The sequence below is a fragment of the Pongo pygmaeus genome, chromosome 8 (genome assembly GCF_028885625.2).
Source record: "Pongo pygmaeus isolate AG05252 chromosome 8, NHGRI_mPonPyg2-v2.0_pri, whole genome shotgun sequence".
In the NCBI taxonomy this organism is placed as follows: domain Eukaryota; kingdom Metazoa; phylum Chordata; class Mammalia; order Primates; family Hominidae; genus Pongo; species Pongo pygmaeus.
Window position 1 is genome coordinate 97,141,815 of NC_072381.2, and position 27,132 is coordinate 97,168,946.

General features: G+C 37.3%; 1 protein-coding gene across 4 annotated transcripts in view; it reads left to right on the forward strand.

Annotated features, from left to right (window-relative positions):
• BTAF1 (B-TFIID TATA-box binding protein associated factor 1) overlaps positions 1-25,444 on the forward strand; it is a 106,621-nt gene extending 81,177 nt beyond the window's left edge. For all 4 annotated transcript variants that reach the window (XM_054436202.1, XM_063669984.1, XM_054436203.2 and 1 more), the window contains 13 exons: positions 3,178-3,330; positions 3,886-4,007; positions 4,098-4,265; positions 6,130-6,207; positions 6,342-6,471; positions 8,797-8,938; positions 9,028-9,158; positions 11,459-11,584; positions 13,922-14,074; positions 19,902-20,113; positions 21,747-21,906; positions 22,272-22,442; positions 23,908-25,444. In XM_054436202.1, coding sequence (XP_054292177.1) covers positions 3,178-3,330; positions 3,886-4,007; positions 4,098-4,265; positions 6,130-6,207; positions 6,342-6,471; positions 8,797-8,938; positions 9,028-9,158; positions 11,459-11,584; positions 13,922-14,074; positions 19,902-20,113; positions 21,747-21,906; positions 22,272-22,442; positions 23,908-24,051 — 1,890 coding nt within the window. In that variant the 3' untranslated portion in view covers positions 24,052-25,444. The remainder of the gene's footprint in view (positions 1-3,177; positions 3,331-3,885; positions 4,008-4,097; positions 4,266-6,129; positions 6,208-6,341; positions 6,472-8,796; positions 8,939-9,027; positions 9,159-11,458; positions 11,585-13,921; positions 14,075-19,901; positions 20,114-21,746; positions 21,907-22,271; positions 22,443-23,907) is intronic.
• Positions 25,445-27,132: the final 1,688 nt, after the last annotated feature.

Genomic DNA, 27,132 nt, shown 5'->3' on the forward strand with positions numbered 1-27,132 from the left:
TAAGATACAAAGGTCCAGTTTCATTCTTCTGCATGTGAATATCTGGTTTTCCCAACACTGTTTATTGAAGAGGCTGTCGTTTCCCCTTGTGTGTTCTTTTGTCAAAGATTAACTGTAAATGCATGCATTTATTTCTAGGCTCTCTAGTCTGTTCCATTGGTCTTTGTCTGTTTTTATGCCAAGATCATACTGTTTTGATTACTATAGCTTTGTAGTATATTTTGAAATCAGGTAGTGTGATCCCTCCAGCTTTGTTCCTTTTGCTCAAGATTGCTTTGGCTATCTGGGGTTTTTGTGGTTCCACATGAGTTTTTTTTGTTTGTTTTTATAGAAAGCTTATTCAGAGGGATAATAGAGAACCATATGAGTTTTAGGATTGCTTTTTCTATTTCTGTAGAAAATGCCACTGGAATTTTGGGGATTAGGGATCCTCAATGCAATTTAGGGATTGCATCACATCTATAGATCGTTTTGGGTAGTATGGACATTTTAACAATATTAGTTCTTCCAGTCCAAGAACATTTATTTTCCGTATTTATGTCCATTTATTTGTGTCCCCAGCAGTTTCTTTCATTAATGTTCTATAGCTTTCAGTGTATAGATCTTTCACCTCCTTACGTTTATTCTTATTTTATTTTTTTGTTGCTATTGTAAATGGAATTGTTTTCTTGATTTCTTTTTTCAGATAGATTGTTGTGTCAGGACCTTGTTACACTCTTAAAAATTGAAGACACCAAAGAGCTGTTGTTTATTATATTTTCTGTAATAGATGCTAAAACTGGGAAATTTTTAAATAATTCATTTAAATAACAAACCTACATGTTAACATAATTAACTTTTTTGATGAAAATAACTTTTCTAAAACAATGTGTTAGTGAGAAGAGTGACATTGCTTTATACTATTGCAGATCTTTTTTATGTCTGGTTTATGTTTTTGTTTTTTGGGGTTTTTTTTCCCCTTGAAACAGGGTTTCACTCTGTCACCCAGGCTGGAGTACAGCAGCACAATCACAGCTCACTGCAGCCTCAGCTTCTCCTGGACTCAAGCGATCCTCCTGCCTTAACCTCCCAAGAAGCTGGGACTACAGTCCCATGTCACCACACCTGGCTATTTTTTAAAAATTTTTTGTAGAGATGGGATCTTGCTATGTTACCCAGGCTGGTCTCAAACTCCTGGGCTCAGTCCTCCACCATGTCCGGCCAGTATTTCTGGTTTAATGGTAGATCACTGGATTCTCATGTTTGCTTGGCCATTCAGTCTGTTGCAATATGTTGTTTTGGCTCAGGGATATATAAAGCAAGTCCAGCCTCACAGAGATAGTTAGAAAAAGGAGCAATATTTTGACAGCCTTCTCAAATAATTGTGGATATTATTTTATCTGATAGCATACCAGAACTCAAAAAGAGAAAGTTTGTTAAGTGTTATGTGCAATATAGAATCTAAATCCTATCAATGAATGTTTCATACTCTCTTACATTGAAATTAATTGGTTGTCCTACACTTTTGTGATCATGGTATCTCCCCTGCCAGGTAAGTATGTCTTATACTTTTGAATGGATCTTTTATTACCCATACATGTTTTGTAACATCATGCATCAGTCATTTGGAAAATATTGGTTCATTGAGTTACATAAATCTTCCACAGGTGGACACAATTCATTATATAATAATTTTAAAATCATGTTTATTAACAGCAGAAAATTGTTTTTATTGGAAACTGTCAACTTCTCTTGAAAATATGAATTTTATCAGTGACAACAAGTTAATGTCAGTTGTTTTCCTTGAAGTGACAGGTTCATTTTTGAGAAAATGTCAGCCAAATACCAAAGTCAGAATACCCATAGTTTATCAGTCCTTTCAAGTAAAATGTTGTTCCATTAAAAAATGGCTATGTTAATATACTTACTTTCTCCTGGGCACAGTTTGTCTAAAGAAAAGTAATAATTATTTTCTGGTGTTTCCAAGTTTAATACCCATAAATCTTTATTTTAAGAATATGAAACATCAACCACCAACAAATCATACAGTCGAGTACATCCAGGATGGATATATAATATAAACACTACTGAGTTTGTCAAGGAAATTCTTGGAGTATTAAAGACTTCATATTTGGGGGTTTTTTTTAAATGGCTAGTTCAGCTCCTCAATAGATTGTACTTTGGTAAGCAGCAGAATTCACAGTTTTTTTCTCACAGAATGTTAAAAAAGACATGCATTAAAGGGTTGAGAGTTACTAAAATCGATCATTTTTACTGCTTTATCAAGGTATTTTTTGTCTTTTTTTTTTTTCTTTTTTTTTCTTGCTGTGTCGCCCAGGCTGGAGTGCCGTGGCACAGTCTCAGCTCACTGCAACGTCTACCTCCCAGGTTCAAGCGATCCTCCTGCCAGCCTGGGGTAGCTGGGACTACAGGTGCACACCACCACGCCCAGCTAATTTTTGTATTTTTAGTAGAGAGACAGGGTTTCACCATGTTGGCCAGGCTGGTCTTGAACTCCTTACCTCAAGTGAGCCACCTGCCTCAGCCTCCCGCAGTCCTGAGGCTGGGATTACTGGTGTGAGCCACCACGCCTGGCTTATCAAGGACATTTTTAAGTAACACTGGCTATTTGAAAAAATGCTAATGTATAATTCTAAGAAATATGACTACTAGCACATTTTGGTGCCATTGCCTTGATTCTTTCAGAGGTACAGGCAGTTTTCTCCATGGTAACTTTTGCAACATCCACGCAAATATCGACACAGTGATTAAAAGCAAATAATGTTTTTCTTTTATTATGAAATAGTTGAAAAGGTCTTAGAGATCCATAGGGGTCACGCAGACCACATTTTGAGAACTAATACCCTAGGGTATCAGAACACTAAAATTGAGAAGTGCCAGTAATAGCATTTAATTCAAAATAAACTATGCAACTTTATATGCCTCTTTATCAAATAATGCATAGTGTGGGAAAATGAAGTTGTAGATTGTGGTCTTTCAGATATTCCATATGTATTTACTAGTAGTCTAATTGTAGCACCTTTAATGCTTGTTGATTTCTTTAACCTCATTTGTCTTCAAGTCTTTATACATTTTCAGAATTCTTTTTTCTGTGTGTTTGTTTTGTTGTGTTTATTTGATCTAAGAATGAAAACTGTGAGTACGTAGTTTTTAATAACTTAAAAAAAATCATTTTAGGCAGGCATTCCAGACCCTCCAAACATGTCAGCAGAATTAATCCAATTGAAAGCCAAGGAGCGACACTTTTTGGAGCAATTGTTAGATGGGAAAAAATTGGAAAATTATAAAATTCCAGTACCAATTAATGCTGAACTCAGAAAATATCAGCAGGTAAGTTTTATACAATAGTGAGTTTTCCTTTCAAATGAACCTTGAAGCGTTGTGGGTTTGGGGGGGGCTTTTGTTTGTTTTTTGAGACAGAGTCTTGCTCTGTTGCCCAGGCTGGGGTGCAGTGGCAGAATCATGGTTCACTGCAGCCTCAAACTCCTGGACTCAGGCCATCTTCCCACCTCAGCCTCCCGAGTAGCTGGGACTATACATGTGCACCACTATGGCCAGCTATTTTTTTTTTTTTTTTAATTTGGTAGAGGCAAGGTTCTCATTTTGTTGCCCAAGCTGATCTTGAACTCCTGGCTTCAAGTGATCCTCCCACCTTGGCCCCCCAAAGTGCTGGGATTAGAGATGTGAGCCACCATACCTGGCCTTAAAGCATTTTGTAAAATTGATTTAGTAAAATCTTGTGTTTAGTGTCTTATACCCATTTATTTCTCTTTTGCATATAGAAATATTTTTGTTTTGTGCAAACATGTTTTTTATAAGAAAATGTTTTTATAAGAAAAAATAAATTTATGATGTATTCACATTTATGATTTTTCTCTCTAACAGGATGGTGTGAACTGGTTAGCATTTCTTAATAAGTATAAACTTCATGGAATTCTGTGTGATGACATGGGTTTAGGAAAAACTTTACAGTCCATCTGCATTCTAGCAGGAGATCATTGTCATAGGTAATTTAAGATGTTATTTTAAAATAAGGTTTCCAGATTTGGAGAAATGTAAACAAGCTGGTTAATTTATTGTGTTTTGCTATTATAAAGGGCCCAGGAATATGCAAGATCAAAATTAGCAGAATGTATGCCACTTCCTTCCTTAGTGGTTTGTCCGCCGACATTAACAGGCCATTGGGTGGATGAAGTAGGTAAATTTTGCTCTAAAGAATATCTCAATCCATTGCATTACACTGGACCTCCCACTGAAAGAATAAGGTAAGAGGTGTATGACAATAACAAAATATTTCATCTTTTGTCGTAATTAAGATAAGGAACAATAACATTTATTAAAAGTGAATTCTAATTAGCTCTTTTGGTTGTATGACATAGAAACTTCACTTATGAAAAGTGAGTATACTTTGGGAAGATATAATCAGTGAGGCTCATCAAAATTGAGGAATTTTAACCATTGTACAATAAGTTGAGCTTTCCTAGAGCTGGGGAACTATCAGGAACCAAAGCCATTTTGTATGCCCCTTTTGGGAGTCTGTGACCATAGCATCTTTTTGGTGCTTTTGTTTTATTCTCATTTTCTACCCACTTTCCTGAGAGCCCTCCTTTGAGCCATGTGCAGGGGAACATGCCTGTAGCCCTAACTGTTCAGGAGGCTGAGGCAGGAGGATTGCTTTAGCCCAGGAGTTCAAGGCCAGCCTGGGCAACGTAGTGAGTTCCCCTCTCTTAAATAAAAAAGAGTTCCCCTTTGCTTTGTTCCCTTTCCTTCCCTCTCCCCAGAAGTACTTTTGTTCCATTAAGGCTGCTTTAGCTGCCGCTGCAGTCATGGCTGCACTAAATTTTAGTGTTGTTTCAGCTTTACCCCTTCCCTACTAACTAATACATCTCTCATGTTCCTAACTGTAAATTTTTTCAAGTGGAAGCTCATTGATTTCAGCTCATTGATTTTTTAAAGGTTGGATAGTCATAGTTGCAGATTAGTCCATAGATTTGCTGTACTCCTGTGTTAATAATAGCAAATATTATTATTAAATAAAGTTGTTATTAAAATTTTTAGTTTTTATCTTGAGCACTTACTGGCCAGGCACTATTCTAAGCAGTTTTTCTTTTATGTAAAATTGTGTATTATGTATAGAAGGAGCAGGATTGAAAAAAAACTAAACAAAAAATTGTGTATTATGTATTCTCACAGTCACTTTATGAGGTAGGAATACTGTTGTCCCAATTTGCAAATAAGGAGTCTAAGGCATGGGGTCTGGGTCCAAGGTCACTCAGCTAATTAAGTGGACAGAGTGAGGTTTTGAATACAGTCAGCTCAAAAACTTGCACTCTTGAGCAGTTTACCATAGTGCCTCTTTGATAGAATTCATTCATTTGTAAGTGATAGAAATTCAACTCAATTCTCAATTTCAATATTCAGTTCTCAATATTCAATTCTGTTAGCTTAAGCAAACAGAAAATTCATTAATTCACTAACTTGAGAATTTCAGGGGTAGATTGTTGCTTCAGGCCCGTCTAGATTACTCTCATTCACTCTTCCTCCCCTTACATAACTTATTGTTACTATTGGGCTTCAGTCTACAGTTGGTAGATAAGATGACAATGGGCAGTCTCTGGCCCATATTCTCTTAGCTTGGCAACTGTAGTAAACAGATCTTCCCTCTCTCTCATGAATATATCAGCACTGGAGATGACTGACTGGCCTTGTTTGGGTCATGCTCCCAAAACAACCTTTGTGGTTAGGGGATTAAATATTGTGAATAGCTTAACCTGGTTCAAATGCTTCATTTCCTTGGTGATTATGGGGACACATGATTGGTAGTTCCCCCACATCACCTAGAACAACATGGAGTGATAAAGGAATAGTGCCCCTAAGGAAGAGATGTTGGCAAATAAAGTTGAAATATCCACCATATTTTCAGTCTGATGTTCATCTCTTTTCTAATCAGACTGAGTAGGGCAACACAGCCAAATCATCAGAAGAGTAGCCCTTCAGGGTCATGTATGTAGAGTAAGCAGAAGGGAATGCTGGGCTTAGTGGGCAGATTGAAAGCACTTTATACGAATGGTAGCTATTAAGAACTTTTCAGGGTCTCTGTTTTCTAATTTTATTCATTTCTAAATAAAGGTTACAGCACCAAGTAAAAAGGCACAATCTAATAGTGGCTTCATATGATGTTGTGAGGAATGACATAGATTTCTTTAGGTAAGAATTAAATTTTTTTTTAAGAAAAACTAATATCAAATTTGAAGACTCAATATTTTCCCACTTTAAAGATTCTTCATATAGTTCCTGACATACAGCAAAAGTTGTAAAATTTTCTATTTATTCTCGCTTAGAAATATTAAATTTAACTACTGCATTCTTGATGAAGGCCATGTCATCAAAAATGGAAAAACAAAGTTGTCAAAAGCAGTAAAACAACTGACTGCTAATTATAGGATTATTCTTTCTGGAACACCAATTCAGGTAATTATTTACTATTCTTTTTTTTAAATTTTTTTTATTTTTATTTTTCATATTTGCCAGGTGGAGGGTAGGCTTGGTATTTGGCAGTGAATTAAAGAAGATTTTTTATTGTTGTTATAGTAATGATAATTTTCCAGTATATAATTATTGCCTGTTTAATGGTTCATTGGTAAACAAACCAGGTTTTAAAAGTCATTTTTAAAATGTAATTTTAGACTATATAAATAGAAATCTTGTGTCAAAAGTATGAAAGACATAAAAATCAGACTCTACTCCACACTGGCCATTCTCCTTCTGTAGTAGTACACTGCAATCTGATTTAGCATTGAAAAGCTAGAGCTGAGTCAGAGGTGAATCATCATATAGTAGAAGTGTGAATACCTGATGTCAGGAGGAAATTGAAGGCAAGCGATTGTAGAAGTTTATTTTGTAAAAGGAAGGAGATAGGTATGTATATATCTTGAGATACTTTTGAGAAATTATCTTGTCCTCCAGAAGAATTGGTTGCAAATGTTCACATCTAGCTTGGATAGCAAACTTTGGTGGGAAGACCTTCAATCATTCTCAGTAGAGAAGTAAACACCACGTGACCTCTAAGATTCCTTCCAACTTTAAAAACTGATGGTTCTTTATGTACTTACCTACTCTTTCTCTCTCTTTCTCTCTCCCTCCCTCCCCTCCTCCCTTCCCCCTCCCTTCCCCCCTCCCCTCCCCCTCTCCCCTCATAGGGCCTCACTGTCACCCAGGCTGGAATGCAGTGGTGTGATTTCAGCTCGCTGCAACCTCCACCTCCTGGGCTCAAGCAATCCTCGCACCTCAGCCTCCCAAGTAGCTGGGGCCACAGGTGCATGCCATCATGTCCGGCTAAAGTTTTTTGGTATTTTTTGTAGAGACAGGGTTCTGCCATGTTGCCCAGGCTGGTCTTGAATTCCTGAGCTCAAGTGATCCACCTGCCTTGGCCTCCCAAAGTGCTGAGGTTACAGGCATGAGTTACTGTGGCTGGCCACTTTTCCTTTTAAATATAATTTTGGTGATGGACTGATTGTTATAAGTGTTAGTGTTCTGTTCATTAAGTAAACAGTGCAGATTTTAATAACCGCAAGAGATAATTACAAGCCTTTCTAAATTTATCAAAAGTTTAAAAATGTAAGGCTGGGCGCGGTGGCTCATGCCTGTAATCCCAGCACATTGGGAGGTTGAGGCGGGTGGATCACTTGAGGTCAGGAGTTTGAGACCAGCCTGGCCAACGTGGCAAAACCCCATCTCTACTAAAAATACAAAAATTAGCCAGGCATGGTGGTGCACGCCTGTAATCTCAGCTACTCAGGAGGCTGAGGCAAGAGAATCACTTGAACCCATGAGGTGGAGGTTGCAGTGAGCCATGATCATGCCATTGCACTGCAGCCTGGGTGACAGAGTGAGACTCCGTCTCAAAAAAAAAAAAAAAGTTTAAAAATATAATTAAAAGGGAAAAAAGACTCTTTAGGCTGAATTATCAAGATTTATTGTGCTTCACTTTGAAATTATATGGAAACATCATAGTAATTTAAAGTATCTTATTGCTTTTACTTGGTTCAGACATCAGAAGAAGTTTTTTGGTTTTTAGTTGTTTGCTTTTTAAAGGCCCTTTCTTTTCCTCTTCCTTACAAAAGCCATGGTGGCCTACAGTCAGGGGGCAGAGGCCCTGAGTAGGATTAGAAGGGTGTCCAAATGAGAGGATAGCCACTGAGCAGGGTGAGGAGGGATTCTTAAAGGGGAAGGTAGGTAAAAGGGTACCTTAAGACCTGCACCTATCAGGAAAGCATCTGAAATGAAAAAGTGCTGGTGTCTTTTTCTTTTTTTCCATGAAACTTCGATGGTAGAATTGGAAAGAATCTGTGTCTTTGCATTGTGGCCCATAAATACTGAGTGGGCTTGACTTATAACCAAATTCTAATAGGTTTTTGTTGTTGTTGATGATGAAATGGTGATATTGGCCACATTTCTTAAATCTTGCTGTTGAGTGTCAAAATAATCAGAAAGTTATCTTTTTGCTCTTCTATTTACTACTTCATAAATGCCAACAGTAAATTATAAACACTGTGGACCAAGGCTTATTCTAGGGAAGGAGACTTGAGGATTTCCCCCAGATAGGATAGAATATTTTCTCCAAGGATACTGACCTGAAGTTTATACACTAAAATAAAGACTTACACCATATGCCTAAAAATATAGTGATAATCTCTCATCTATATCATTATAATAATGGGCTTTCATTAATGTTACATTATTTAGTTGTAAGGAAATAATCCCAGTACAAAAGATAATTGGTGTTCCTGTTTACAGAACAACGTTTTGGAGCTGTGGTCATTATTTGATTTCCTCATGCCAGGATTTTTGGGTACTGAACGCCAGTTTGCTGCTCGATATGGTAAACCTATATTAGCAAGTAGGGATGCTCGAAGCTCCAGTCGAGAGCAAGAAGCAGGTATGAAAGAGATATAATTATAACCCTGTGTAAGTGAATATAATTTATTCTTAACTTTTTTGAAGCCATTTTCTCTTAACTATTAACAGGTGTTCTTGCTATGGATGCGCTGCACCGCCAAGTACTGCCATTTCTTTTGAGAAGAATGAAGGAAGATGTTTTGCAGGATCTTCCACCTAAAATTATTCAAGACTATTATTGTACTCTTAGTCCTCTCCAGGTTAGGAATCTTGTGTTTATCATTGTTAGTGGTATGTTTATTAGCAGATTGTTTTGTATGAGCCACAAAACTATTGAATAAAGGGGCTTAGCCTTTGGCTTTATCAGAAGCAGAGAAAGCCTAAATGATGTGGATATAAGTTTGAGTGTATGCATTTTGAATATAGCATTAAAACAAAATTCAGTATCATAGTTGCTTTTTAAGTTTTTTTTTAAGAGATAGGGTCTTACTCTGTCACCCAAGCTGGAGTGCAGTAGCACAGTCATGGCTCACTGCAGCCTCGACCTCTGGGTTCAAGTGATTCTCCTGCCTCAGTCCGCCAAGTAGCTGGGACTGCAGGCACATACCACCATGCCCGGCTAATTTTTTAATTTTTGTAGAGACTGGGTCTTGCTATGTTGCCCAGGCTGGTCTCAAACTCCCAGGGTCAAGCAGTCCTCCCACCTTGGCCTTCCAAAGTGCTGGGATTATAGGTGTGAACCACCGTCCCAGCCTATAGTTGCTTTCTTATGTGTCTGGTTAATTGAAAAGATTGCAAGGTATTAAATTGCTAAGGAAATAAGCCAATGTTTATAAAGGCCAAAAATCTGCTTCTGAATGTTGTCATGCTGTCCTCACAACATTATAGGTATTATTAAGCCCCATTTTTGCAAATAAAGTGACATTCAGAAAAGTTACGTAGCTTGGCTACAGTCATAGAGCTGATACACAATTGTGCAGTGCTAATGGCATGGGTGATTTCTCAGAAATGTATCATTAGGTGATTTTGTCATTGTGCAAACATCATAGAGTGTACTTACACACACCTAGATGGTATAGCCAATTGTTCCGAGGCTACAAACCTGTACAGCATGTTACTGTACTGAGTACTGTAGGCAGTTGCAACACAATTGTATTTGTATATCTAAGCATAGAAAAGGTATGGTAAAAACACAATATTGTATCTTATGGGATGACCATTTTATATGTAGTCCATTGTTGACCTCAATGTCCTTGTGCAGTGCATGACTATATATCAGAGCTGAGTTTTAAACCTTGGTCAGTGGGACCTCACTCATTCCCTTTGAAGTATTATTTCATTACCTAAAAATGTTCAAAATAAATTTTGCCTTCTGCATGGTTCTGATTTTGTACATAAAGACCATTATTAAAGGAATTTATTGTGAGCCTTTCCTTGTACTTTTCTAAGAACTAAATGGAAACTGTTCCTTGTCTTAGTAAGACATGGCCTCTGGGTCAGAATTTTCTCTTTGAAAATTTTTTTATGTTCTAGGTTTGTATGTGTCAATCTATCTTACTATTAGGATTTGATTCACTACGGTCAAATGAATAAGAGATATACATACCCAGAAACTTACTTTTTCCCCCTCCATTGTGTAGATGGTTAACCTGTTAGCAGGTATTCATCTATTCAACTTGGGCAGGATAAGAAGTTGAGAGTTCTTTGATTCTTCTGTACTATCTGCCTCATCTCTCAGGTCCCTCTTCCTTCATTTGCAAAAATTAATATTTCTTGAAAGGAATATTTTTGAAGTAATGAAATGAAGACTTCTTAAAGTAGGTACAATAAAGATGTCATGTGAAAAAAATCTGTGGTGATTTACTGGTTGTGGTGCTGTAACATAGGCATAAAACGCATTTAAGTAATCAGTCTAGAGAAAGCGAGCTCCAAAGAGAAGTGGCATTTTGGCTTTGTTTAGCATTCACAGATTTTTTATTCTCTGATTTCTGTCCTTTAGCTCTCTAGATTTTCTTTTCTTTCACATTATTTTAGCTCATACAAGGTAGGAACCCAGACCCCAGCATAGTACTTTAAAACTTGACATATATTCCCCTTTTAGGCTAGCAGTAACATTCTTGTAAAATTTGGTGTCTTGAAACATACATACAGGGTCTTGATCATGTAACTTCATTTAAGGAAGATTTTTCTCATTTACTTCTAAGAGTTTCTTTTTTTCTTTTTTAAGACTCAATTTTTCTAAGATTTTCTTTTATTGGTAATGTATTTATTTTCCTGAAAAGTAGAAAAATTGAGTCTTGGACTATTTGACTTGTATTTTTCATATTTTAGCAGCCGAACTTAATGTGTTATACTTGTATTCTAAATGTAATTTTAAAGGAATTTACCAAGATGGAGTGGATAACCTGTAATTCCTATAGTGAATTAGAGATATCACAATTTGTTTTCATTAATGAGGGCTGATTTAAATTACTGCTGTTATTGGCCTTTGCTGGTTATGTGTTTTGAACAATTGAAAATAAATATACTTAAAGCTTCTCCCACGGGGGCCATTTTACAGGTTCAGCTCTATGAAGATTTTGCTAAGTCTCGTGCCAAGTGTGATGTTGATGAAACAGTTTCTTCAGCTGCACTTTCTGAAGAAACTGAAAAACCAAAGCTTAAAGCTACAGGCCACGTATTCCAGGTATAGATTACATTCTACTTTTTTTTTTTTTGAGATGGAATTTCACTCTGTCATCTAGGCTAGAGTGCAGTGACACGATCTCGGCTCACTGCAGCCTCTGCCTCCTGGGTTCAAGCTATCATGCCTCAGACTCCTGAGTAGCTGGGAGTAGAGGTGTGCGCCATCACGCCTGGATAATTTTTGTATTTCTAGTAGAGATGGAGTTTTGCTATGTTGGCCAGGTTGATCTCAAACTCCTGACCTCAAGTGATCCACCTGTCTTGGCCTCCTAAAGTGCTGGGATTCAGGCATGAGCCACCGCGCCTGGCCCATTCCACTTTTTAAATGTTGAAGAATGATTTTTAATGAGGCACTTTTTATATGGAATAATAAAATACGGATCTATGTATATTTGTTTCAATATTATGTATACATTCTTGAAAATAAGTTAAAATACCTATTTAATATTATCTTAGTAAGCACTTTAATATTAAAATTAAATGTATAAAATGCAATATATGTTTGTATATTACGTGAAAAGAAGGGCTTTAGAATAGAGAATCTTTTGCTTTTTTATTTAAAAAAATATTAGAACACCTACTACATGGCAGTAATTTTTCAAAGCTCTGGGGTTACTTAAAACAGCAGATAAAACAGACAGACTCCTTCCCTTATAAAGATGAAAAATACTTAGGTATATATTATGTGTAAGACAAAGCCGATAATGTGGTTATAGTGTATCAGAGTCCAGGGTAGGTTGTGGTTTCTTAATCAAGGGGCTAGGGACTGCCTCACTGAGAAGGTGACATTTGAGCAAAGATCTGAAGGAGGATTAAGGCATGCAGGTGTATGGGGGGAAGTGATTACAGGCAGAGGATACAGAAAGTACAGAAGTCTCAAGTCAGATCATGCCTCATATGCTTGAGAGAATAGCAAAAAGAGGTGGCCAGTGTCACTTTACCTTTCCCTCTTGAATAGTCCACCACAGAAAACCTCCTGGCAGTAGATTAAGTACTGTAGCATTTTTAAAGATAGAAGAAGGAAAAGGTAGTTGTGAAGACCTAGGTTTTTTTTTGTTTTTTTTTTTTTAAGAGAAGGGGTCATGTTTTGTTGCCCAGGCTGGAGTGGTGGGATCATAGCTTACTGCAACCTCAAATTCCAGGGCTCAAGCGATCCTCAGCCTCAGCTTCCTAAGTAGGTAGGACTACAGGTGCACACCACCACACCTGGCTAATTTAAAAAAATTTTTTTAGTGATAAGGTCTCACCATGTTGCCCAGGCTGGTCTTGAACTTTTGGCCTCAAGTGATCCTCCCTCCTCAGCCTCCTAAGTAGCTGAGATTATAGGTGCAAACCACTGCACCTGGCCTCTCCCACAAGTTTTACTTTAATCCTAGTGCTCAGCACTGTCTTGAGCCTTGCCAATGGAGCTTACTAATAAAACATCTGTGTGCCAAGGCTGAGACCCAACTCTTAAGCCAAGTAAGGGGCAGAAGTGAAAGTGTGGCTGAATCAGAGAAGAGACTATATAAGGTTCTGTTTCACAAACACAACCACTTGAGACAGTCACCTAGCTCCCTTCCCTGCTCCCCTCCTCTCATCTACTGAAACAGAATAATGTGTAGAAGGGAGAGAATTTCAGGTTTATAAGGTCCTCAAGAATTTTTTTTTTTTTTTAAAGACCGAGTCTTGCTCTGTCACCCAGGATGGAGTGCAGTGGCATGATCTTGGCTCACTGCAACCTCCGCCTCCAGGGTTCAAGCAATTTTCCTGCCTCAGCCTCCCGAGTAGCTGGGATTACAGGCACATTGCCACCATGCCCGGCTAATTTTTGTATTTTTAGTAGAGACAAGGTTTCACCATGTTGGCCAGCTGGTCTTGAACTCCTGACCTCGGGATCCACCCACCTCAGCCTCCCAAAGTGCTGGGATTACAGGGGTGAGGCACCATGCCCGGCCAGAAATTTTTACACTCACTGAAGTTTGAGCAACTTTTGTGTCCAAAATGATCCCTGGTTCCAGAAGCATCTGTCTGCATTACCAGGTACTTTGAGTGGGAAAGAGTTTTAAAGAAAACAACTAAGACGCTCAATTTGCCATGGGAAGCTCATTGTCTGGTGGGGGAGAAAGACATAAACAGTACAATTTATACGCGTTGTAAATGTCCGCATAGAAACTGCACAAGAATCTCAAATGAGACATTTGAACTGGTTCTTGAAGAATGAGTAGAAGTTTGCCGAGCAAGAAGAGGGAGAAAGGCATTCTAAACAGCATAGGAAATAGCACAGGGAAAGATACAGAGATAAAAATATTTGCGATATGCGAAATTGACTCATATATACTTTTTTTTCCTCTTGAAGGCATTACAGTACTTACGTAAACTGTGCAACCATCCAGCATTAGTCTTAACACCTCACCATCCAGAATTCAAGACCACTGCCGAAAAACTGGCAGTTCAGAATTCTTCTCTACATGATATTCAACATGCCCCTAAGCTCTCAGCTTTGAAACAAGTATGTATGTCTTTTAAGTGCTAAATGTGTGTTGCACCCCAGGAATATAAATTCTTGGTAAATTTGCTTTTCTTAAAGATTACTACTGTGTTTACCATTTATTTTTAAATTTGGTTAAATTTTTGATACAGCTTTTTATAAAAATGCGGTTAAAATATATACAGCACAAAATATGCCATTTTAACCATTTTAAGTGTGTAAATCTGAGGCATTATATTTACAATGTTGTACAACCATCAGCATTATCTTATTGCTAAAATATTTCCATCACCCAAACAGAAACTCTATATTCATCAAGCAATAATTCTTCATTCTCCCTTCTTCTAGCCCCTGGTACTCTCTAATCTACTTTCTCTGTGAATTTGCCTGTTCTAAATATTTGATTTAAGTGGAATCATAAAATATTTGTCATTTGTGGCTTATTCATTAGTCAGTTTTATGGATATAGCACATTTCATTCATCCATTTCTATGTCAGTGGACACTTGGGTTGTTTTCACCTTTGGGCTATTGTGAATAATGCTGCAGTGAACATTGGCTTACAAGTATCTATCTGAGTTACTCTTTTTAGTTCTTTTGGCTAGAGACTAAGGAGTGGCATAGGTAGGTCATATAGCATTTCTATGTTTAACATTTTTGGGAACTGCCAAACTTTTTCACAATGACTACACCATTTTACACTCCCACCAGCAATGTACCAGGGTTCCAGTTTCTTCATATCCTTGCCAACACTTGTTGATTTCTTTTAATTATAGTCTTCCTACTAGGTATGAAGTGATAACTCCTTGTGGATTTGATTTGCTATTCCCTAATGACTAATGATGTTGAGCATCTTTTCATGTGCTTATTGGACATTTCCATATCTTCTTTAGAAAAACGTCTAGTCAAGTTCTTTACCCATTTTGATGGGCTTATTTCACCTTGTTGAGTTGGGAAAGTTTTGTTTTGTTGTTGCTGGGTTTTTTTTTGTTTTTTTTTTTTGAGATGGGGGTCTCACTGTGTTGCCCAGGCTGGTCTTGAACTCCTGGCCTCAAACGATCCTCCCACCTGGGCCTGCCAAAGCCCTGGGATTATAGGCATGAGCTACCTCACCCTGCCGAGAAGTTCTTTATAATTCTGGATATTAAACCCTTATCAGACATGATTTGCAGATATTTTCTCCCATTCTATAGGTTATGTTTTTACTTTCTTGATAATGTCTTCCATGGTTTCTGATGAGAAATCAGGTGTTAATCTTATTGAAGATCCCTTTTACATGACCATTTGCTTTTTTCTTGCTGCTTTCAAGATTCTCTTTGTCTTTAAACAGTTTATAATGCGTGTCGATGTGGATTTCTTTATTTTACTTGGAGCTGCATACTCATCATTTTGCTGATGTCACCCTCTTGGTGTTGCTTTTAAAAATGAATTTTTAAAAATTCTAGGATTTCAAAAGATTAAGGGAAACAATTTCAAGCACCAAAATGTTAGCACTGATGCCATTTAGTTCTAACTACCCTTATAAATGAAGATTTTATTATAAAATCTAGACTTTAGTAATTGTTTTAGCTTGTGGTCAGTAGTTATTCTGGCCTAAAGCTCATTGAGAACAACTAATGAATGAAGATTTTAGAGTCCACATAGGTTAGTGTGGAAAATGTTATCTAATAGTGTATCTGGCATATATATCCAAATATGTATCCTTATATCACTAAACATAAAATGGACTATGAACTTTCACACCATAAAACTGAAGAATGATTGTTACCTTTAGATATATGGAATGGTTTTCTTGTTTGACCAAACCTTGCTGTAGGTCTTTATATAAAATGTTCATGGTTTTCCTAACATAGCTAGTATATTAGGTAAAGCTGTAAGATATACTTAGTCAAGGAATCCTCTAATTAGATCTATTTTCAAATAAAAATTGAATTTCATCCATATTTGAATTTTACATAGGTTCTTACAGATTTTTTTTTCCCAGCAGTTGCTAATTAAATTGATCTCTTATTTTAGAGTGTGCTTCTTGTCACCCTGACACATCTCGAATTAAGATGCTTAGGAAGTCTGCAACTTAAAGAGGCCCAGATTTTTTCTGGCTGTCCTCATGGAAGACTTTTCTAGTAGCCTTCTTATCCATTTTCTTGGTTCTTTTCAGCCAGAGTGAAGGTTCTGTCTCAGGAAGGATAAATTTCTTTTTAAAATCTAAATATGTATATGCTGTGAAGTTAGAGGAGAAGTCTTACTTGCTTTCTAAAAATCTGTTAGTAGAAACATGTTTATCAGCAAGTAGTGCTGGGAGAAGTATCTAATATTGCCAAAGCTAGAATGAAAAATTCCAGGAGGCTGTAATGAAGAACTAAAACTGTAGATGAAATTAATGGAGATAAGCAGAGTCAGTTTTAAAAGAAAACACTTAGGTGTATTTTAACTTTGTGAGACTTAGCAAATATTTTATATGAGGCAAAGTTGAGTTTGATTTGATGGCAAATTCACTGTAAGAACGGTGTGAATTAGTTGCCAGTAAATAAAACTGATAGGATCTTGGCTGGGATTAATAACTATATAATGGCCAAAATGAGGGCATCATAGTTTCACTGTATTTCATACTAGTCAGAACAAATACTGAGTTTTTTTTTTTTTCTTTTTTTTTTTGAGACAGAGTCTCACTCTGTCGCCCAGGCTGGAATGCAGTGGCGCGATCTCGGCTCACTGCAAGCTCTGCCTCCCGGGTTCACACCATTCTCCTGCCTCAGCCTTCCAAGTAGCTGGGACTGTAGATGCCCACCACCATGCCCAGCTAATTTTTTTTGTATTTTTAGTAGAGACAGGGTTTCATCGTGTTAGCCAGGATGGTCTCGCTCTCCTGACCTCATGATCTGCCTGCCTGGGCCTCCCAAAGTGCTGGGATTACAGGTGTGAGCCACTGCGTCTGGCCCAAATTTTGAGTTTTATAGTTTTGACCACTACAAGTGGAAGATCAAAATGGTAAAACATCTAGAAGCCATTTTATATGAGCAATGATTGAAAAAACTGGGTAATTTAGCCTATGTTGAAGTTAGGGCAAGATAAAATTGAAATGCTCTCTAGGGTGTCAGCTGACCTCTCCAACACCCATTATTAGATGGCCTTGGTAAATATTTGCTAGAGTCTAGTAATCAACTTTTCAAGGCCCTGAACTCGATCAGAGCAGACTTGGGTTATAGATTAGTGAGAATATCAGAGTATCAATTCTTCTACCAGACAGGAATACTTATGTCAAATGATATGTCTACATATTCAGTAGGATAGCTGCAAAAGGGAAAGATTACATTAGGAAGAATGTCTGGTAAATATGGACTTGGAGAAGTCCTAGTTGGATATTCTTAATTATAACTGGTTATCTTTAAGGTTTTGACATTGCTGCCTATGGAACTGAGATAATTGAGTGTGCATGACACAGACATTCTGATAAAATTTCACTCTCTGGAACTCTTACGGGATCTGTATGGGATGTCACCCTTATAACACTTTTTTTCTTCTCCTAGAGAGAGGGTCTTACCCTGTCACTCAGGCTGGAGTACAGTGGTGTGGTCATAACTCCAACCTCAAACTCTTGGGCTCAAGCAATCCTTTCACCTCAGCCTCCCAAGTAACTGGGACTACAGGTGTGCGCTACCACACCTGGCTAATTTTGTTTTGTTTTTTAGAGATGGGATCTTCCTATGTTGGCTAGGCTGGTCTGGAACTCCTGGCCTCAAGCAGTCTTCCCACATTGGCATCCCACAGTGCTGGGATTATAGGCATGAGTCACTATGCCCAGCCAATATACATTGTTTATACTGGGTGTCACATAGTCACGTCTCTCCTGAGACACCTTAGATAGGACTTTTTAAAAGAAACAGCTTGAATAGTAATTTGATCGCAGATTTAAGGGCAAGATGTAGGGATAATTACATCGATCAGACTTGTTTATTTGGAGGAATGTCTCCCTAGTATACCATATGCTACTATATAATAAAAATCTCAAACTTTAAGGGCTATTAGGTAGAAGAATGAGAACATGTGTTCTTCCTCAAGCATTGAATTGTGACAATAGATGTGAAATGTTGTCTACCAGGGAAGATTATTAGAGATTCAGTGCCCAGAGTTTTTACTGGGGGCTGGTCACATATACTCCCTTTGCCTAGCATGGATCAAAATTCCAGACCCTCAGAAGGCAGGTTTCAGCCTAAATCATATTATTTGCACAGTAGTTTAGGCACAGTAAACTATCATTACCAGTTAGGGACTGATGGGAAGACTCCTAAAATCCAAGTTCCAAACTTCAACCTTACAAAGAGGACTTTCTGAGGAAAACAGTGTCCTTTTCTGTACAACACCCTAAGTGTTTTACATTGAGTTTGGAGTTTGCCTGGATGGCCTTTTGGTTATCTTTCCTATCAGAGCTTTTGGTTTTTTGAGTAACTTCTTTTAGTAGAAAGGAGAAAGCATCCTGCGTGAAGATCTTAGATTGGCCTGGTACAGTGGCTCACGCCTGTAATCCCAGCACTTTGGGAGATTGAGGCAGATCACCTAAGGTCAGGAGTTTGAAACCAACCTGGCCAATATGGCGAAACCCCATCTCTACTAAAATTACAAAAATTCGCTGGGCGTGATGGCAGGCACCTGTAATCCCAGCTACTCGGGAGGCTGAAGCAGGAGAATATCTCGAACCTAGGAGTTGGAGGTTGCAGTGAGCCAAGATCACGCCACTGCACTCCAGCCTAGGCGATAGAGGGATACTCCGTCTCTAAAAAAAAAAGATCTTAGATTTTGTTTTTGCAACCTCCGCCTTCAGGGTTCCAGCAATTCTCCTGTCTCAGCCTCTCAAGTAGCTGGGACTACAGGTGCGTGCCACTACACCTGGCTGTTTTGCATTTTTAGTAGAGACAGGATTTCGCCATGTTGGCCCGGCTGGTCTCGAGCTCTTGACCTCAAGTGATCTGCCTGCCTCGGCCTTCCAAAGTGCTGGGATTACAGGTGTATAAGCCCCCACTGCCGGCCAGCTCTTAGATTTTGAACAGAGTTCAGTAATAGCTAAAATACTATGGATGAAGAAGAGTACTATTGGGTATACTGTTTGTCAAATGGATCTAAACATGATTCTTTGGATTTTATTCACTCATTTATTAATTGTACTTGCTGTGTGCAAGGCACCGAACCACTTTAGGAATAAGTATAAATGATCTATAGCAAAATGTGGTTTCTGCCATTAAAGACCTTGGTCTACAGATAGAGTAGTAAGCTGTCTTGTCAAGAATCCAAATCTAGCTAAATGCTTCTTTTCTGTAATTTTTTCTACCAAATGTGGCTACTCCATTGTTTTCTTCATACATTATTGAATAACCCTTTAGGAACCAGTTTGCCTGTGGCATCTTCTTTGTCATTACTTTCAATAAACATTTATTGAGGCTTTAGCCTCAAAGATTGAGGAAAAGGAAGGTAGGTTTGTTATTAGATAAACTTCTGGGCCGGGCGTGGTGGCTCATGCCTATAATCCTTGCACTTTGGGAGGCCGAGGCAGGAGGGTCACTTGAGCCCAGGAGTTCAAGACCAGCCTGAGCAACATAGTGAGATCTTCAGTCTATAAAAAAAAATTAAATGAAAACTTCTGAAGAGGTGACCAGGGAACTCTAAACCTGAGCACCTCAAAAACTAGTTCAGTGTGCTGCAGGGTGACAGATTGCAGCCCAAAGTGCTAATCTGCTTTCCAGATTTCAGGTACATTTAACCTTTTCTTGCCACAGAGAGAAATGTCACAGCGAGATGAGTTTTCTACTTTTATTGAACGCTTATGTAGTTTTTTTGTTTTTTTTTTTCTTCCTAAGTTGCTGTTGGACTGCGGTTTGGGAAATGGCAGCACTTCCGAGAGTGGCACAGAGTCTGTTGTGGCCCAGCACAGGATACTGATCTTCTGTCAGCTGAAAAGCATGCTTGATATAGTAGAGCATGATCTCCTCAAACCTCACTTGCCCTCTGTCACTTACTTGAGATTAGATGGCAGCATACCTCCTGGTCAGAGGCATTCCATTGTTTCCCGGTAAGTGGCTTCTAAGACTCTTATTCATAAATAAATATATTATTACTTACATAGAAGTTTGCCCCATGAAATATTTTCATTGGCTAAATATCTGCAAATGTGTTTTTTTTAATTGTGTAATTCACCCCAAATAAACCCCTTTTTAAATATAGAACTACATAAATACAATCGAATAGATTATTTGTTTAGTATATGAAAAAGGTGTGACTATAATAGGAAAGCACTCTGAAGAGCAGGAAAGAAATTTAAGGCATCAACCAACAGTAAGGATGACTACTTTCCCCCTTAGCTTTTTGGGAGAATTAGGGTGAGAGGAACCAAACAAGTGGCTTAGGTAAAATCTCCATCCTAATCCCTGTTTGTGCACTGAGAACAAGTTGGAATCTGGCCCAGCTAGGAAGCAGAACTGGTGAGTGCGGTGTTCACATGTGGTCTGCAGCCTCTACTTTTAAAATCTCAGTGGTTGCTTTTTTTAAAAAAATGCAGATTCCTAGGTTCTGCTTAGTCCCAAAGCTGCTGACTTCAAGAGTAGGCATTTTTAACAAGCATCCCAGCCGAGCACGGTGACTCAAGCCTGTAATCACAGCACTTTGGGAGGCCGAGGTGGGTGGATTACTTGAGGTCAGGAGTTCAAGACCAGCCTGGCCAACATGGTGAAACCCCGTCTCTACTGAAAATATAAAAATTAGCTGGGTGTGGTGGCACATGCCTGTAATTCCAGCTACTCTGGAGGCTGATGCAGGAAAATGACTTGAACCCGGGAGGCAGAGGTTGCAGTGAGCAGAGATCGGATTGGGCCACTGCACTTTAGCCTGAGCAACAGAGCAAGACGTCTCAAAAAACAAAAAAACAAAAAACAAAACAAAAAAAACCAAGCATCCCTAAGAGATCATTAGGCACAATAAAGTTAGAGACCCAGGGAGGGACTTTGGAAGCCGACAGGCTCAGGTTTGACTCCTGGCTCTGCTATTTAAGCAGTGTTCTCTTGGGCCTGTTTATCATTCACACAGCCTCAGTCTCTCTAAAATAGGATATTGGTAATAATACCCTTATAGAGCTATTGTAACAATTAAATAAAATAATGCATATAAAGTACAAAGCCTATTGCTTGACTTGTAGTAAGGATAATAAATCGTAGTTTGGTAGCTGCTATTTTTAATGTTAGTTTTTTCTTTTTCCTAGAAGTTACTAGATATCCTTTGTCAGTGTCTTCTAGGACTAGTACAGTAGTAGCAACCCTAACACTCTCACCTCCTGTCTTCCCTGAATGAAAGTCTAGCCTGTTCTCACACTTCTCTCTGTCCCCATACTTTAAAGGTTCATAGTTGGGTTTATCTTAATTATAATTAGCATTTAATTATAGTTTTGCAAGTTAGTCCTTACCTGATGTTACTAAATTCAATGCAGTTCGCCTTATTTTGTATTTATGAAATTCCTGACTAGCTTTGGAATGCCCTCTTTTACTAAAAACGTTATACATATTGAGAGGATATTTTTCTCAGATCATCACGTAAGTATCCCTATTGTGGATTTTTAAAGCAGCATTTTCATTTGTGCTCTTTAATTTTTATTTAACAGTTTGTTATAGGACTTAGGAATGGACTAATTTTATTTTTGTTATCTATACTTTTAGGTTTAATAATGACCCATCTATAGACGTTCTGTTACTTACCACTCATGTTGGTGGCCTGGGACTTAATTTGACAGGCGCTGACACAGTAGTATTTGTGGAGCATGACTGGAATCCTATGCGAGATCTACAAGCCATGGACCGGGCCCATCGCATTGGGCAGGTAAAAGTCAATTTTACCTCACAGATGGTAACCTGTGCATGAAAATATACTCCCCCAGAAAGATAGGAAACCTTGGTTTAGTTCTTGCTCTGGTGTTAACATACATGTGTTATGACCTTGGACAGATCACTTAACTCTTCTGTGGTATCACTTCCTCATGCATTACATGAGGTGCTAGCACTTAGGAAAACCTGGATCACTGTTCATCCCTAATATTCTGGGATTGCTGCACACATTTTGAGCTCATGTGGCCAGACAAAATAAAAATCCAACCCTAATTAGGCAGTATACTACAAGCCCTCTGACTTATTGGAACCTCAAAGCTTAATATGTGTTACAGTTGCTTAACTGTTTTTCTTATCCAGAAACGTGTGGTTAACGTATACCGATTGATAACCAGAGGAACACTGGAAGAAAAAATAATGGGGTTGCAGAAATTCAAGATGAACATAGCGAATACCGTTATTAGCCAAGAGAATTCTAGTTTGCAGAGCATGGGGACTGATCAGCTTCTTGATCTGTTTACTCTTGATAAGGTAAAGAACTTACACAATTTGTTGTAAAGTTGAAAGTATTAAAGGAGCAGCAAAATGCATTCACTTTAGTATCCATGAGATCACCACTGGAGGGAATTTTTGGTGCCTAGATAAATTCTGCAGCATACTAGGGGATGTGTGAAGTTTTGATTTTTTTTTTTTCATTGATGTCTTCAGTGTCTTGCCACAAAGTTTCTTTCCTTAGTCCTTTTCTGCTAAAGCACAGCTTATCACTGGAGTCAGTAAGACTCATGGATGAGAGTTCTTGGCCCTGCCTCCTGTTAACTGGTTACCTTAGGCAGATTATCTCTCTGAGCTTCTATACCTATTTTACTACATGGTTGTGAGGTAAGATAATATATGTAGCAGTCCGAAAGGATATCTAGTGTAGATTCTCAATAAATAGTAGCCATTGTTATTGCAGATGATGGAACTAATACATCAGATAACAATCTATGATCAAAAGGATGTACCACTTGGAAATATTAGTGAGTCTAATATTGTAAAACCAATATAGTTGGATTTAAAGTCCTACATAGGTTCAGAAAATCCACTGCATACTTAGTATAAATTATGGTGGGGTATATGATGATTAAAACTAGCTGTAATAACAGAAGTGTACTTTCAAGTAAGAGAAAATCGTTCTGCCATACTATGTGTATGTTAAACCACATTTGAAATATGTCTAGTGTGGGGTGCTACATTTTAAATGGTAACAAATTTTAAGTCCCTGGTGGCCAGAATGTAGGCAGGTTCTTCAATCGTGTCATATTGAAAGTCAAGATAAAGTTGAAAGAATGAGACATGTTTAACATAGAAAAAAGAAGGCTCAAAGAAACATGCATAGCCGTCTTCAAATAGCTTTTATTCTGTTTGAAGGAATATTCTTATGGGTGACTTTCAGTGACCAGAACTGGGCTCAGAGGGATGTTTTAGGGAAATGGCCTATTGCCATAAAAGGCACTATTTAGACAATTGGCAGAATTTGAAAACAGACTATATATTAGAACATTTTAATATCAGTGTTAGATTTCCTTAATCTGATCTTTATATGGTTATGTAAGAGAATATTCTTGTTCTTAGGAATACATGCTGATTCCTCTCAAAGGATGAAAGGACATGATGTCTACAACTTTCTTTCAAATTGTTCAGGGAAAAAACTGATATCTAACTATATTTGTGACATCCATATATACATACACATAATATAAATGGGGAGAGAGAATGATAAAGCAAATAAGTTCTTTGTTATGTTCTTATAATTCTTCCATAATTTTGAAGTTCTTTCCAAATAAAAAACTAACAAATAAATGTATTTGGAGATCATGAATTTCCCCATCACTTGAAGTACTCAATTCTGTTGAATAATTGTATTAGAAACAAGTGTGATTTTAAAGGAAAATACAATTTGTGAAGTTAACCTCTCATTTTATTTTATTTTATTTTTTTGCCAATTTTTCTTAAGGATGGCAAAGCAGAAAAAGCTGACACCTCTACTTCTGGGAAAGCAAGTATGAAATCAATTCTTGAAAACCTGAGTGATCTTTGGGATCAAGAGCAGTATGATTCAGAGTACAGCCTGGAAAATTTTATGCATTCTCTCAAGTAACTGTCAAATATTGTAAATGCAATTGCTGCTAGTTCAGTTACATTTCTGCTGATATTCAGCAAATTTCTAAGTTTATGGTGAACTTTTAACTCAATGTGTAAATAGATCTGGAGAATATTCAGCATAATGCTGGCTCTTGTTTCACTGGGGGAAACAAGTTATTCTCAAATATTTGCACTGTATTAAATTTAAATGTTAATGTGAAATGGTTTAAATTTTACATGCTGAAAAGCTGCAGAGCAGAGAAACCAAACCAGGTTTATTTGTGCTACCAGGAGGTGTTCTTAATGGGAACAGGCCTCCTATCTTTAGTCACTTTGTACAGGATGATACCCATGAGTACTTTAGTGTTTGTATATGTTTTTTCTTTTAAATAGAACTTGTTTTTATAATTGATTTAAAATAGGGCTTTTTTTCTATAAAAGCCTTAATGAGCCATAATTTTAAGAATATAAGAATAGTGACTATGATATTGGTCAGTCTTAGAACATGAAAATGTCAGACAATGAATTTAATCGGGCCCTTGGTGGAAACATTTATATATTTAATGCAGATGCATAGTGTTTTTCAAATCTTTAACATCATTTTTTCAACTTTTAAGATATAATATCAACTATTCTAAATACAGGTAATGGTATATTTAAGGCTACCATAACATCCTATTTAGAGGGTGGTTTTTTTTAATTTATCTAATGGCTACAATATAGCCAGATTCAAATAACATATGTACTCAATAGGTTTCAATCATATATATAATATATTTTTTGTAACTATGAACATATACAGTTTTCGAGAAGTAGATTTTACACTGTTTAGAATTCCAACACCTACAGTGGAAAGACTGTTTATTGTAGTAATGCATGGCTGAAGCATAAAAGGGAGAGAGAATTTCTTTATATACACAAACATACATGAATATGCATATCTATATGCATAGATGTACCTATCCTGCACCCAAAAAGGTGCCTGGTATTGGCACTAAAATCATGTAGTTATACTGGGCAGCAATAATAATTGGGCATCAGGCTGATTACTCAATGGTGAGGGTAGGTATATGTAGATAGATGTGCATGTATGTGTTTGTATATATAATTTTATAAGTTTCACGCATAAATTAATACATGCCTGTGTGCATACATATGTATGGGATATATTTGTATATATATGTACAGGTAATAAACATCCCCAAGGTTTGTGGCTGGCCATACACATAGGCATCAGTTTAACAACCATCAGACCTCAGCTGTACGAATAACAGGTGTTTTGTTTAATTAAAATTATACTGTTCTGCAGCATTTAGACATTTGTCACATTTCATTAGCTTTGACAACCATACTGTAACATTAAACCTAGCATTCCACAAGAGAATAAATATAAGATTGAAACTGTAAAATATATGCAACTGTGTGTTATTTGTAGGAAATGGTCACTAGAAAGAGCAAAAGATTATTCAGGTATACAGGTTTTTTTTCATTGTTTAGGATTTTAACTCAAAACTTTATGTAGAAGAACATTTCAGTATATTTGAGTTGAATATTTTTTTATTAACTATTTATTTGCTAGTTCCATAAACCAGCTTTTAACATAGCTCATAGTAATTAATATTTTCTAAGAATAAATACAGAGCAATATATCATTAAAGGGCTATGAAGGGGTAAAAGAAATCACACCATAAAAGTTAGTACTTTTTCCCAATTTGAAATGTCAGATAGAGCTAGAAGTCAGATATTTAGGCTGTTTAAACTTTCTGAGAGTTTAATCAAAAGGTGTGTATTTCTAGAAGGATGACTAGGAAAATGATATGTGGTTGCTTCTGAATGGGAAACAGGAGTCAGGGCTGACAGGAAAACTTAGAGTGGCTATAACATTTTTAAAATAATCTTTTGAGTTGTAAAATAATAAATCACACATTCCAACTTTTCCATAGAAAGGAAAACACGTAAACAGGTAAGAACTAAGTATTCTCAATTAAATGACCCAGTCATTGTAGTACATCTTAAGAATAATGAAGAGTTGTGGAGAATTGAACTGAGTAATGAATGATATTAAAGAACTGCTGTCAATTTTATGGATGTGATGATTTGGTAGTTTTTTCAGTGTATGGGTGTGGGAAGTAAAACAAGCATGATAGAATGTTAACTATTTTAAACTGGGAATTGGGTTCATAGATATCCATTGTACTACTTCCCTTGGTTTTTGTGTTTTTATGATAGGAAATAGCAAACTGTTAAAAATATAGATTCAGAGATTATTAGCCTTATCATTTGGGTTTCTTGTAGGAAAATCTTAACATTTGGGGGCCTGGGTATAATTTTTGTTTCATGTGTACACTCATATATATGCTTATTGTATATGCTTATTTATTCTACAAACATTTCTCCAAAAAGTATTCTAGTGAAAGGGTAAAAGTCTTTGATGTTGGGACTGATTGAACTGGTATAGCCTTATTCCTTCTGGATGGTTTATATGAACTTATTCAAAAGTAAATATTCCACTGAAGCTATTTGAGAATGTGATCGCTTATAGACAGAAGTGGAACTCGAACATAATAGAAATTATACAAAAGTAACAAGCACTCCATCACACATCTGTTCTAAATATTTAATCCTAATAGAATCTTCTATGTCCTGCAGACCTCCCATGCTGGCACCAGTGGAGTCTAAAGTGAAATTGGGCTGGGCACGGTGGCTCATGCCTATGGGAGGCCAAGGCAGGAGGATCACTTGAGCCCAGGAGTTCAAGACCAACCTGGGCAACATAGGGAGACCCTGTCTCTACAAAAAATAAAAAAATTAGCCAGGCACAGTGGCATGCTTTTCTTGTCCCAGCTACTCAGGAAGCTGAGGCGAGTTTGAGGTCGCAGTGAGCTACGACTTCACCACTGTGCTCTAGCTGGGTGACAGGGCAAGACCCTGTCTCAAAAAATAATAATAATAATAAAGTGAAATTGATTGCAGGTACACCTGTTATCAGATGCCAGAGGACTCAAGTGAATCAATAAAACAAAAACTTGAGTTATATCAATTAATAGAAAATGTTTCCTATTTATACACAGCATTTTCTTTTTTTGTGTGTGTGTGT